The sequence below is a fragment of the Urocitellus parryii genome, chromosome 1 (assembly GCF_045843805.1).
Source record: "Urocitellus parryii isolate mUroPar1 chromosome 1, mUroPar1.hap1, whole genome shotgun sequence".
Classification (NCBI taxonomy): Eukaryota; Metazoa; Chordata; class Mammalia; order Rodentia; family Sciuridae; genus Urocitellus; species Urocitellus parryii.
The window spans coordinates 279,441,250-279,455,674 of record NC_135531.1 but is presented as its reverse complement, the minus strand read 5'-3'; the positions used below and the strand labels follow the sequence as shown (position 1 = coordinate 279,455,674).

General features: G+C 54.6%; 1 protein-coding gene across 5 annotated transcripts in view; it reads right to left on the bottom strand.

The window, feature by feature from the left end:
• Agap1 (ArfGAP with GTPase domain, ankyrin repeat and PH domain 1) overlaps positions 1–14,158 on the bottom strand; it is a 476,885-nt gene extending 462,727 nt beyond the window's left edge. For 4 of the 5 annotated variants that reach the window (XM_026396067.2, XM_026396069.2, XM_026396068.2 and 1 more), the window contains exon 1: positions 13,945–14,158. In XM_026396067.2, coding sequence (XP_026251852.1) covers positions 13,945–14,107 — 163 coding nt within the window. In that variant the 5' untranslated portion in view covers positions 14,108–14,158. Of the gene's footprint in view, positions 1–2,153; positions 2,289–13,944 lie in introns of all 5 variants that reach the window. The other variant, XM_026396066.2, reaches the window with a different exon arrangement.
• Between the last annotated feature and the right edge of the window lie 267 nt (positions 14,159–14,425).

The window sequence follows — 14,425 nt, the reverse complement described above, 5'->3', positions numbered from 1 at the left end:
TTACCAAACCGTTCTTGCTGCCCATGGGGCCAGTCCCCTACGCCCTGCCAGCCCTCCACTGCAGGCCTCCCCCGACTCGAGCTCTCTTCCTACACAAGAATGCAGAATTCTGAATGGAACCTCTGGGGAGGGCGGGCACGGCCCAGGTCCAGTGCTGGGCCACATGACCACTTGGTAACTGTCTGCCTGTGGATGGCAGGACAGGTGCAGGGCAGTGTCTCCTACCAGAGCTTTGCAGTACCGCAGCTCACCTAGAAAGATGGCCATTCATGGCTGCAAAACCATCCCCCAGGAACAGGGCCCATGTCCTCAGGAAGGGTCTGTCCTGCATGACAGCTCTCATCTGTCCACAGGCTTCAGGGAGGCAGAATCTCCCTGGTGGTCCCAGCTCCCTCCAGGCCCAGAGTGGAGTTGGAACGGCTTGAGTGCAGTCAGAGACCGAGGCACGGCAGAGGATGGAGAGAAGAGCAGACACCCAGCAAACAGGCTGGGGTCTCTGAGGTGTGCGCTGTCCCTCGTCCTCGCTGCCACCCAGCCTCGTTCCTCCTCACGACTGTGCGCTGTATGTAGAGGAGCGAGGAGCAGGAACCCGGGCTGAGGAACACGACGTGAGCCCAGCGGCCGGAGCCTCGGCACCCATGCAGGCAGGCACAGCTCCTGAGGCTCCGAACCAGGAACGCTCATGACGTCCTGTTCTCAAACCCAGGGAGACTCTTGCCAGCACTCAGGTGGGTCTGTGTCCAGAAAGCTCCCCTAAAAGACAATATCCAAGTCATGGTGGCTTAAATGAAATTTAAAAAAAAAAACAAATATATGCTGTGACTCAAGCTTTAAAAGCCCAGTTTCTGTATCTAATGGGAAATGGGCCAGAGTGATGGTGGCTGAGGAGGATGGATCTTCTGAACTCTCAGCTCTCGGACAGTTCACTGCGACTGGCTCTGCAGGGTGTCCTCCTACTGAACTCCCAGGCATGGCTGCTGCTGCACCCATGTGAGGTGGCCGCAGGATGGAGGACGCTGCCCTCTGATTCCTGAAGGCCAAATCCCAGCCAAGGTGGTCTGAACAGCCTTTATCCCTGTACCACCCATGGGCACCTGCCAGAGCTGCCCCAGCGGGCTCTGGGAGCACACAGGCAGGACAGATATGCCCTGCCCTTGGAGGAAAGAGCTTTGCAGCAGATCCACGCAGCACAGCGTGCGTCAGCTCCCAGGCTTGGGGAGAGGAAATGGGACTGAACAGGGAGGCTGCTAGGCGGGGGCCACAATGCTCCCGCCTGGGGAGGAGGAGAGGCCCTGTGGTTCTGGGAGAGGGAGAACTGTTGCTGAAATCATGCGATGGTACCGGTCGTCTGTCACTCCTCCCACATGGTGCGGGAGTGAGGCTGGAGCCTCCTCTACAACTCCACCAGCAGCATGAGGTGCCGGCTCAGCAGCTCAGCTTTTCCACTAGAAAGGGGACCATGAGAAAGCAAGAGGAGCATGCAGGAGAGGGGACCCTTGAGGTACCCACCATGCAGAGCCTGAACCCCTGTTGTGATTAAAGAGGCGACAGCTAAAGCGCAGCTGGCAGAGATGCCCCTCAGTTAAAAGCCATGTTGGACTCTGAAGGGACACAATGCCAATTAACAGCTGCACCTGGCTAGAGACTCACACTCAGCCTCAGTCAGGGAAACATGGGGTCCACACCAAACCAGCTTCACGTCCAAACTTCCCCACCTGGACAGCACAGCCTGGGTACACTGCTTGAGGTCCCCAGGAAGTGCACTGTGATGTGCAGAGACCCGGAGCAGTCGGTGCCAGTCAGCACGGCCAATCAGTTCCCCAGGACGGCACCACCATCCTCAGGCAGAACGGGAGCCCTGGGGGTGAGACTGAGGGCTCCTAGGCAGCTGTGAGGCCAGCACCAGCTCTTCTACCACCCCAAGTCTGGGAAGCAGGAACTGGAATCTCATTAGGCTCCCCATTAACACTGCAATTAGCAATGCAGAGACAGAGGTCAGCCCCAATTTTGGAGGCTGATCCTGTAAAATTCATGACCAGAGAAGAGATCAGGAGGTGATCACGCCAGCCCTGCACATGCACTCACACAGGTCCCCGGCTCCACTTGCAGGACTCACAGGAGCTCATTACAATGATAAGCACACACATCCTTACCGGGCCACAGGGGCCACCTGGCGAAGTCTGAGGCCAGGCATCCTGGCCATGTCTGCGACCATCCTGGAGAGGTTCCTGCAGACCCAGCGCACATGCCGGGGCATTCCAGCGAGGCCTTCTGAGCATACGCGGTACCTGAGACACAGAAGCACCACACCAGCTACAGGCCCTGCACATCACACGCACACACAACCTGCCTCCCTCCTTTCTAGACATTACCCTGTTGAGTAGAATTCCACTATGTTTTTAGGGGAAGAGGATTCAAGGCAAAACGGCTTAAAAAATACCAGGACTACAGGGCCTCCCTTAACCATACCAGGGCCCAAGTTCAGGAACTAAGGAGTAATGGATGGGGCATTGGCAGTCACTCCATAGCCAAAAGGACCCCTAAGACCAAAGTGCACCCTCTGAAATTGCAGCCCAGAGGGACAAGCAGTTTTCCCCCAAGGGTCTACGGTGGGGCATATGGTAGGGCAGGAGCCTGTCTGAGAGCCCCCCAGCCTGCCCCTTCTGTCACCTAGAAGCCAAACTGAACCACCTAGGGTGGGAAGGGACAGGAGTTCATTCCGTTTCCAGTCATCACAGACCAACAAGAAAGCATCTCATCCCACAGTAGCACCTCCACCGCTCCGATCACAACGGCAGAGGGCACAGGCTTTGGGCCCACCCCGCGGCAAGACCACCCAGGCCCAAGTGAGAGGCTGCCCTCCCAAGCACGCACACTTGGGCCAAGAAAAGCCAGGCATCTCCTTGGGTTGCCCTGCAAACTGTATCAAGGTTGAGGTGACCAGAGCCGTCCTTCACGGTGAGGCCTCTCACTCCATCCACACCTGAGGAGCAGCCTGCCTCAAGTGACCCACTCCTGGAGCCTGATGCGACAACCCACGGTCGCCCTGGCCCGAGAACCCTTCAAACGTCAAGGCAGAACCAGGTGGCACTTGACAGCCAGCACTCACGAAACGACCCTCTGGGTGGGCAGAGAGGGACAGGACGTGACAAGCAGGTGGCAGGCACACAGCTCACTCTGCACATCCTTCTAACTGTGTGTCTGAAATCAGTCTCCTTTAGTGGGAAACCATTTGACCACAGGGATCTCAAGCCTCTGTGAGCGGGCATGCCTCCCCTGGGCAGACCAGGAGGGGCTGGAAAAGGTCTGCGGGTGGGTGAGGCCTGCCCTGGCTCTGGAGGGCAAACTCAGAACAGCCCCCAGCCCCAACAGCACAGAGAACCCAGTGTCCTACAGCGGTGGAGGGGTGTCCGAGCTTCCCGGGTGAGCAGGTGTGCTCCACCCAGGGCTCTCTCCGGTCAGGCGGCCCACAGACCTAAAGAGCTGACTGAGCCCCCGCAGCCTGCGTTCCGTCAGCAGGAGGTTCAGGCCCTGGAGACAGCTGGGCTCCAGGTCCCAGCCCAGTCCCACACGGGTTTCAGGAGAAGCAGGGCAGCTGTGGCCCCAGGCTGAGCCAGCTCACATACAGCTTTTTTCCCGCTGGGCATCCTCGCCGTTGGGGGAACCCTCTAGATCTGGACCATCAGCAGAGAGAAACACTCTTTATTCTCCAGCATAAAATGGCCAGTAAGGTAAGAGTGGAACCTCTGTGAGCGGCTGCCCTTGCCGGGCGAGGGCTGCAGGCCTGCCTTGCCGAGTTGCCAAGCCCCCTACTGTGGGCCAGGGCACGGTGCTGGCCCCACAATGTCACAGCTTCCCACCTTCGGAGCTCGACAGGGCTTCCTCCTGGAGCGCTTGCTCTCTCCACTGCCCACCGTCCACTGTCCTCGCCCACTACACACCAGCCAGAAGCAAGTACCTGCCCTGTCTTTCCTGGCAAAGAGCCTCTATGGTCCAGACGCCTGGTTCTACAGTTCTCTAAAGCCATGATGTGAAAAAATACACATATGCACGTGGCTAGGACATGCGAGTCAAGCACCAGGCGGCACATGTTCTGCACATCTGGCCAGGAGACCACCTGGCCCTATAAGCAGGACCTCGGGGGCCATCGCCATCCAGGGTCTGCACAGAGAATCTCAATCGTGTAAGTCCCCTTACCCAGGCTGACTCAGTCAGCCCCTAGAGATGGATCCAAACTAGTCACCCTCACCAGAGACCGACTATCGAGCCGGCACCGCAGAGAGGAGGAAGCTGCAGTTCTGCCCCAGACGTGCCCGCCTGCCACCCGCTGCCTGCTCTCCCTCCATTCTCATAAAAGCCCGAACGGTTCCTGGTGCTGAACTCCACTGCCACTCTCCACCACCTCGAGGCCACCGCCATTCCCGTCCCGCTCGGCCGCAGTGAGCATGGCCGCAGGCCCCTCTGCGTGTATGGCGGGGGGAGGTCGTCCACAGTGCCACTGCCCAGTGACAGTCAGTACTGGCTGGCAGCCTGTCCTTGGAAGTTCTCAAGGCCCTCCCCACAGCCCTGGCCCATCCTCCTCAGGAGAAGAGATTCTGCTCTGGGTGCTCAGCTCCCGCTATCCCAGAAGCCCATCCTCACCTGACTCGCTCCTGACGCCTCCCTGTCCTCCGCCCCCTGGCTAGCCCCACCCCAAGACTGCCCCACACTGCCCATGTGGTGGCTCAGCTCTTGTTGCTGTCACCTCCTGGGCCAGCGGTGAGGGTCCTGAGAGGAGGGCTACTGCCCTACCTGCCTGCCCCACCAACGAGAGGCGGCGCTCCACCCTCTGCAGGGCCGCGGCGAACCTGCCTACGATCCTCACATTAGCCACTTCCCACACCAAACCAAGTGGGCACAAGCGTGGCCTGCCCACCACCGTCCCTCAAAATCAATATTTGTCTCTGCCCAGGGACACGCAGAGCCCTGATCCAGGGCCTGCCAGGGCTTCCAGGGTTGGCCTCCATCAGCACTGGCCTGAAAGGGGGGATGGGCAGTCCCAAGACACAGCGCAAACAAAGAAAACCACTTGGAGAATCAGAGCTGGCAACGCTGTCCTTCTCTCCTTTTGTGTCTTCCTTGTAATTGTACAAACAACACAAACTGGACTTGCTGATGTGTGACTGTTAAGACCACAAAGAGCTGGGGCCCTGCTGCACAGGGAGTCTCCTTTCAGCAGAGGACAAGCGCGTATCAGAGGATCAAGCTGATCATGCCTTGGAAGGGCTGGGCAGAGCCAAGGAGCTGGACACAGGGTAAAGCCAGGACTTCCTGGGGAGGGTCCCACACAGCGTCATTCACAGAGCTGGTCATCCATCTAACAGCCAAGAAGGAGTCAGGGATGACCCTAAAGTTCAGGACCTAAGACAGGCCCAGAGCTTGGTTCATGGGCCAAGGAACGAAGAAGGGTGGAAGCCTGAGGCAGGAGTCACACCATGACCTGGGCCACCGGTGGCATCCTGAGCACCAGGTCCAGCTCGGGGAGAGAGAGAAGCCAGACTGGGCAGCTGCTGCCCAACCTGGACCTGACAGAAACGAGGACGTGGGCACCAAGCGACACACCCCGGAGTGTGTCAGGCACACTAGTGTGTCAGTCCAAACTAGGAAACCACCCATGGGTTTCCAGACCCACGCAGAAGGTGACTGTCCAACCTCTCACCTCCAACCCTCGGCTGAGCTTCACCTGGGCCACCCGCATCTGTCTCCTGATCTGGGCGCTGTGCAGAAACTGCCTCTTTCCTTGGGCCTCTCTGCACCACGGGAAAGGAAAGGGCTCTCCAAAACAAGGTCTCAATCCCACCAGCCCCAACCCAAACTCCAAATGACACAGGGTCCTTCGAGGGCCGACTCATCAGTGCTAAGACCAGCATCAGATGGTAGCAAGAAGGCTCAGCAATGCCAGGTGGGCAGAGGCCGCTGACAGCGTCCTCCCTGGAGAACACACGACTTCTCCCCCAACGGCAGCGAAGTCCAGGGCTGGGGCTCTTTCCCAACCAGCTTCCCTTTCATTTTAAAGCCTACCAACTGGTTACTGATGATACCAAATCAAGATGAAGGCCATCAACACAGAGACCATAGCCCCCCTGCCCCCAGCTCAGTGGCAGAGCTCTTGCCCAGCCCAGGGGAGGATGGAACCCAGCTCTGGGTTCCATCCCCAACACCAACTTAAAGGAAAAAGGGAAAACACTCACGAAACTAAAGTAGGTGGAGCTGGAGTTGTGGCTCAGTGATAGAGCGCTTGCCTAGCATGCACGAGGCACTGGGTTCGATCCCCGGCAACACATAAAAATAAGAACTAATAAAATAAAGGTATTGCTCCACCTACAACCAAAAAATATTTTAAAAAGCTAAAGTAGGTGTTGTTATTTGTTCCAAGTATTCATTTAAAAAAATTTCTTCAAGTTTCAACACCGTAAAAATGAAAATATTAAGTAAAATCAAACCCCATGCATTAAAACTAAATTCTCCTAAAGGGCTGCTCTCCCTTTAAGTCTATTATCTGAGAATGCAGTAACAGTAAAGGCCAGCGTCCCACGCTGGAAATCAACACAGTTCTATTTGCTAGAGGCTGTTGAATGTTGACATTTCTAAGACCAAACATAAATCGTTTGTGAACATGGCTGGTAATTATTTGGAATTCTTCTCCCAGAACCATGAAAAGTGTTTCCCATCCTCTAAAAGAGAGAGACAGAGAGAGAGAGAGGGGGGGGGGGGGAGGCAGCAGCTTCTAACCAGGATGCTAATGACAACCAGCCGGCATGAGCCGTTTTAGGGATGAGACAGTTGCTTGTGTGGAAACACTGCACAAATACTCCAACACTGCAGCCCAAAAAAGACAAGCCCCATCAAACAGCGGGAGAAGTGTGAAATTTGCAAATGAGCCCCTGGTTAAACAAAAACACCAATCTGTTCCCAGAGAGCTCAGGGTGGCCACCTGTTCGGGACTGGTGGAGTGCTGATCACCAAGGGAAAAAACAATACCACAGGGATGACAGCCCCTCTCGCCTGGTCCCCACCCTCGGGCCTATATTTAGTCTGCTCTCTATGGAAAATGTCCCGACCTTGCACACAAACAAGCTATTTGGCTGGTTATTCAAAGGATCCATTAACAACCTCTTGTGCACCACGTGGTACTTCTCTTTCTCTTTCCCTCTCCGCTGCAGACGTGACCAAGAAACCCCCTCTGGCATCGGTCAGTTGTAAGCACAGAGCACTGGAAGATGAGGGGATCAGACCCAAAACACAATGCTGGCCTGCCCCACATGGGGCACCTCTGCCTGGCAGGCAAGGCACGTGCCCACGTGCGAGCTGTCCACGCTGCAGAATGGAAACCAAAACTCCCTCCCAGGCCCTCAGAGGCACCGGAAGGCCAGGGCTCCTATGGCACACACAAAGCCTTGCCCAGACAAAAATAACAGATGCTGCAAAGATTAGAGATTAACATCTGTAGAGTGCACTTTGTTTCTTAGAGAAAGGTACTTAACAAAGGGAAGGAATTATGTAGCTAAGCACAGATCAGAACCCCAAACCCTGGATTTTAAAAATAACTAAGCCTCATCCGGCTTTGCCAGACTCAATCACTTAAGCTAAGGACACAAAGATTCTGGAGCACTGGGAAGGGGACAGGGAAGGGGCACTGGTCTGTTCCACTGTTGAGAAACATGAGACCAAACCAAAGCAGTAGCTGAAAAAAAAGCCACAGTGAGACTCACAAACTATAAACACCTGCAGGGTATCCGGAAAGGGAGCTCACAAAACAAGGGAGTAGTCACAACAAAGCAAAAGTCTGGCTTGGACACAAACAGAACCGGGGCAACAAGGCCATGGGTTTGCCCTAAAGGTTCCTGGGCTGCTGAAGCCACCCCCATCACCTCCCACAGGCGCCTCCTCAGCCCCTCTGACAGCTGATAACACAGGGCTCCCCTCTTACAGAAGGCTCTTGCCACTTGGAAACTGCGGTAACAAAATGTATCATCCGCCAGATTATCATAATAACTGAATATGGAAGGACTGCATCTAAATATGCAGAGGATTACAGCAAAAGTCAACACTCCCAAAAGACAGGAAGGAAAACCCACTGAACCACTGCGGGGGGGGGGGGGGGGGGGCACAGGAAGAGAGCTGGTTCCACCTCCCCTGGAGGGTCTGGCACAGGTCTGAGCTCCAGCTGACCACGGCCCAGGAACTCAGCACCTCAGCACTTGGAAGTCGGACCTGAAACCATAAATCCCTCCTCCATCCACTACCTCTAACCTCAGTGACACAGGGAACTCCCTGAGCCCTGGTGTCTTCATGGTAACTGCAGGGAACCCTCGCCCTGAATGTGAGTGCCGGCCCAGGGAAGGTGCCCAGCCGGCGGGGGCATCCTCCCCTCCACAGCAAGGCTTCACAAAGCCAGCCCCACACCACAGCATGGGGCCACACATCAGGCCCACTCCACACCTACAGGGCCAGAGACTCAGGGGAGAGGGAGTGCCTGCTGTCCGTATTCACGAGCTCCTGAGCCCTCCCTCGCATCCACATCTGAGACCACTGTTGTTCGGGAGCTGTGAGTGCTGCATTATGTTCAGCAATGCAGGCTGTCCTTTGATTGTCCCTCTCGGTGACACTGATTCTGTCTGAAATCCTCTCCATCCAGCATAAAGCAACATCAAACTTTTGTAGACTATTGATCTGAAAAAGTTACAACATTTAACAAGCAGATCTTTTTCTTCCCCTACCTACGCTAAAGAAAATTTCATTGTCACCCCAAATGCCACATGACATTTCACTTCCAAGCCAATTGAGCAAATCCAAAAGGCACCAGCCCTAACTTCTGTGCCCTGAGGACAGGATTCAAAATGCCCTCACTTCTGTAGGAGGACAGACAGTACTTACAACACCAAGGAGCAAAAGGACCCACATTTCAAAGAAAACACTGGCTCACTGGCAAGTAAGCCAGTCAAGGAACACCCCTGCATATTGTCAACTCAACCAGTGAGGACAGAAAAATGAGCAAGACCTGACTTCTTGCACTAACAGAGCTCCCAGTCCGACAAGCTAGATGATGAGGAGGTGAGCCAAAGAGGACTGGGGACGCAAAGCAAGAGGACCTCAACTCTAATGAGGTGAAGCCAACTATGGGTGACACAGACAGGGCCTAGTAGGATGTGCAGCAGGAAAGAAGTATTTCAGAACATGTCGCTGTGCCACATCTAAGAGCATGAAGCTGAACTCCCAAGGGACACCTAGGTTACTCAGGACCTCAGAGAGCACAGTTGTGAGCAAGCCGCAATGTTCCCCCAGAAGCAACTAACAGCCAACAGAGCATTGTTTTTATGAAAGAGGTGCAACCTGCAACCTCTGATTCCACGTGAAATACTAGCAACTTGGCAGATAGTGACAAAGAAAAACAGCACTCTCCATGGCAGGAAGAAGAAATGTGTTTCCCTAAACATAACACCTGTGACAACCAACCAAATAAATTTCTATATAAAACAAACTCTTACAAAAAACCTTGCTGCAACAAGCAACTTTCAGGGAACATGATCCTTGGGGTTATTTGGGGCGTTCTCAAACCCTTCATCAAGGGTCAAGGCCGCACAAGCTTGGGATGGTATGCACAGACAGCTGTGGGAACTATGAACAGCAGGCGCTCCATTCCCAGCTCAGCAGACACCAGACACCAGCACTGAAGTTACGGGGTGGCCAAGGAAGGGCTCAAGATGCAAGTCAAACACGCAGCCAGCGCTCTGCAGGGAACACATGCTCCATGACACACTGGACCACAGGCTTCGGTGGACCCTCTGCCCCTATCGTCCCAGGTCCCCTGAATGCTGGGGCTCAGGCACTACTACGAAGCCCTGACCCCTGTGAGATGCTCTTCAAGGCAGTTCTCCTGCCACAGGCTGGGCCAGGCCAGGCGGGTGCACGGGTGTTGCTGATGGACCACGCAGGAAGGGTAGAGGCAATGCTGTCAGCCAGGACCTCGACTTCAGAGCGCAGCCGAGTTTCCCAGCAGCATCCGGGAACCTGGGAAGTAGGGCCCTGGCCGGATGAGCCACTGGACTGTCACCTGCTCCAACATGCAACCGCCAACAGAGGCTTAAAACAGCAACAAACTTTACTTAACAAGAAAGGCACTTGACTCATCTCCCCAACCCATCCACCCACCTCAGACAGGGAGACCTAGACAAGTGGCTCAAACTTGAGGCCAGGCGGGTCCCAGGCACACTTCTAGGCATGGTGGCAGGAAAGGCTCAGGAGATAACAGCTGCATGCCACGTGTCCCCGAGGGACACCCCAAAATCTGATCAGCTAAATGTGAAAATGATCAGCAACGGGGCCTTCAACTCTAGGAGCTTGTGGGATATAGATTCTCAAGGTAGGAAATAAGGATTAAAGAAAACACTTCTCTTCTGACAGATGAATGTTTTAAAACAAGAAAGAGGTCAAAAGCCTATGTATTCCACACCTACAAACAGGATTACTGACCTATTTTTACTTGGGAATCTTGGTGAGCTCTTTCTGCTAAAATGTATTAAATTCAGTCCACAGTTAGGTTTTCCAATCAGACCCATTTCAACTGTCTTTGATACAGGCACTAGCCAAAGTATTCCCTTTCACAGGGAAGCATGCCTCAGGCCCACCACAGAAATTCCTGAAGACACCAGAAAGCTGGAAATTTTTAAATAAATTAGAGCAAAGCCAAATGCTGACCAACAAGAGGAATTATATCTTCAAGTGTTTTTCAGAACTTCAAAAAGGGCTCATGTTATGGTAATCAAAAAGCTTTGTACAATTGGGGTCAAGTGGCACACGTCTGCAATCCCAGCTACACCGGAGGCTAAGGCAGGAGGGCCGAAAGTCCAAGGCCATAGCCAGACCCTGTCTCAAAATAAAAACTACAGAAAGGGGCTGGGATATAGCTCAGTGGTACAGCACCCCTGGGTTCAATCCCCAGTACAAAAAAACAAAACAAAACAAAAAAAAAACCTTTATATATAGAACCTAAGTGTGTACATTTACACAGGAAAAAAGACTAACTGGATCTCCTTTAAAATTAAGAGATTTCCCTTCTGCAGGACAAGTGATTTTTAAATCGTTTGCTATGGTATGCATATACTTTCCTGGTTGGAAATGGTTATACTTTAAAACTCAAAAAGATTTACACTTTGCTGCTGTACCATAAAACCTCAAGGTTCACCTGCAGGCAGGGGCTAATGTGGTATGTCTCCAGGGCTGGAGTCCACTGCAGTCACTGTGGTGCTCTGGGTACCCACTCAGTTTCGGTTCCTCCAGGCATGTGCCTCTGAATCCCCTGCAGCAGTGCCCTGACTCTGTCAGTGCACATAGCTACACATAATTGTATCTACATAGCTCTCTTCTCTCCCAAAAATGCTGTCCTGCCACAATTAAGCAACCCTCTCAACTTCCAAAACAGTATATGCTTAAGTCCCTCCCACATCCTAAAATTAAAAGAGAGAGGAGAACATCTCACTATAACCAACAAGCCTAGATTAAATCAGAAAGGGCAGGGAGAGGTCCTCAAAGAGCTCTGTTTGGGGTGGCCAGAGCCCTAGGCCCCAAATGATCCCTTGGTTCACACCAGACTTAGAACTGCCTGTCAATCAAGGGTCATCACTCCTCCCAGAACCTCCATGCTCCTTTACAAAACCTGGATAAGGAAGCTGGCCATCTCTCTCTCAGGGTTGGCACCAACAGGGAGATCACGAATGCCAGCGCATTTGTGCTAAGTTCTATACAAATGAACAGTGGCACCATTGTTGATAAGATCAGAGGCATACCTGACTGCTTCTTAACCTCACTAAATTAACTACAGCCATGGCACAATATGGACAGTCCTACCTCTAACAGAAAAATAACAGCATTATCAAAGCCCCAAACAGAATCTATCCATTAATTGTGAGCCTTATTAATTGACAATATTTCCAGCCAAGAAGGAATCTAAATCTCCTATTGTACAGGCAGGCAACAAGCTATCAAAAACCATCATTTCAGAATCACATAGGAGGGAAAAGGGAAGGAGACGGGAAGAGAAAAGAAAACTGCAACCGCATCCTCTTGCTAGAAAGTCCAACTGCTGCACTGGAAGTGCTGAGAACCCAGAGTGCGGCTTCAGAAATGGGAAAAGGAGAAGGACTGAAAGGGGGTGAGTCATGCTCAGCTGGAGGCCTTCCTGCTCACTGCAGCCAGGTGCACTCAATGCCTCACCCCAGCTTTCCATGTGCTTCAGCAAACTTCTGCAAACGCATCCAGAAGGTAAAGAAGAGGCACCTGAAATAAGCACCATGCACCTTCCACCGCTACCCAAACACACCCAGACCTCAAGTTCTGGAGGAACCCATCTGTAACATCTCTCAATCCACCAGATGGGTGCGGGTACCAGGATCTCCTGCCACAAGCCTGGAGACACACAGGGGTCCTGCCTCTTTAAGAGTCTAGAAGCACCTTAAGTTGCCAACAGGGCAGCCAGGGGCACTCAGGGACAAAAGGTGCACTGAGAAGCAGGCCTCCTAAGGCTGGAGCCTGCTAGGACCCTTCTGTGAAATCATCCAGTCTCCTACGGATACAGTCAGCCAGCCATGGGATAGGGTTCAAGTTTTTGAGGCTGCCAAATGCCAAGAGGATCAGCCACACAAAATCCACCTTCTCCACCTAACAAAGTTCCAAACCAAAACACTCTGGGGTTAGCAGTTCAGAATGCACAGTGCCAAAACAGAGCCCTCCTGAGGGCCACGGCTTCTCACTCCCAAAAGGCAGGGAATTGGGTAATGGTCGCACCTGCTTCCCAACACACTCCTACCGGCAGGAAGCTCCCCAAGTTTTACAACAGAGGTCTTACAGCCTCTGGGCAGGACACTCTGCAGCACTGACAGGGCACCCTGTAAGCCTTTTACAGTGACCAACAGCAATGAGAGGACAGACCACTGATAAACTGTGGCTGAGACATAGCTCCACCGTTACCTATATGCCACCTGCTCCCCCAGGTGAGTCTTGGCAGGACCAAAGGAACAAAGCAAGGAAACAATCCAGAAGCCCAGTAGCAGAGAAATGAGAGCCACTGGCAGTTCAGAGGGAACACAAACCCAGAAAAGGCAGACTGCTTCCTGCTGCCACCTCACTTGCAGGACTACTGCCCTGCCTGACAGGTAGGGGAAGGTGAGAGTGTTCTATCCAGCCCCTTCCCTCTCCACTGGCTTACAATCTACAGCACCCTCCACTTATTCCCCCCCCCCCCCAGTGCCAGAAGTGTCAAAGTGAGAGCCTCAGTAACCTGGTCTCCTACAGTGCTCTTCTGATTTGATCCAGGACTTGTGATATAAAACACACTAGGGAAGCCAACATTTACATAGGGCAGGTGAGGTGGACCTGCACGTGGACAGGCTGCTGCCTGGTCTGGATTTCTGCACGGGCTAAGTTTGACGGCCTTCCTTCCCAGAAATCCCAAAATGTGCAGACACGGGGCCGTGGGAGCACCACAGCACCTCAACAAGATAGCCAGGCCAGCGTCATATCTTCAACGTCCTCCTGGACTCCCAGGCCTGGCCCGGTAACCTATCACTGGTCGGGTGGCGCCAACCCCTCCAGTTGCCCCCAGGCGTCTGGTGGAGTCCGGACACTCTGGCGGCCCAGGACGCGGGGCACCGAGCCACTTTCTCACAGGAGAGACTCCATTGTCCATTATCAAATTAACGCTGATGATCCACCTTCCCTGGCAGGCTCACGGCGCACCCGGCCTTGCAGGGCAAGAAGCACCGCAGTGCTCCCTCGGCGGGGCAGCAGCGTGCCTTGGCCCCGCGCGAGTGTACACACGCACGCACACACACGCGCGCACACCCCCGGCGAGACGGGGGCGCCCGCTCCCCCGTGCTTTCCAGAAGCCCCGGTGGGCCCGGCCCTCACCTTCGATAGCGATGACGTGCTCCCGGATCTGGTTCTGCAGCACCGGCTCCTCCACGCGCTCCAAAAGCTCGTAGATGGAATAGATGTTCGGGTGGACCGATTCGAAGCGCTGGATCTCGGCCCGGATGGCAGCCGAGTTGGCCAGCTGCTGCTGGTAGTTCATGGTGCAGGCGCCGCGCCCGGAGCCGCGCGCCCCCCGCCGCCGCCGCCCCGCTCCCCGGGGCCCGCGGGCCGCCGAGCCCGGGGCGCCGCAGCCCCGGGGGAGCCCGGCCCGCCGGCGGCGGGCGGAGGAGGCGCGAGAAGAAAGGCGCAAGCAGAGCAGGCGCGGGGTCGGCCCGTAGGCTCAGTTCATGGCCGGGACGCGCAGCCGGCGAGCGAGCGGGCCCCCGCGTCCCGGTCAGCGGGCCGTCCGGGAGAAGCGCGCCCCCATGGAGCGCGCCGCGTCAGGCGCGGCCAGCCCCGGAGGAGGCTCGATCGGGCG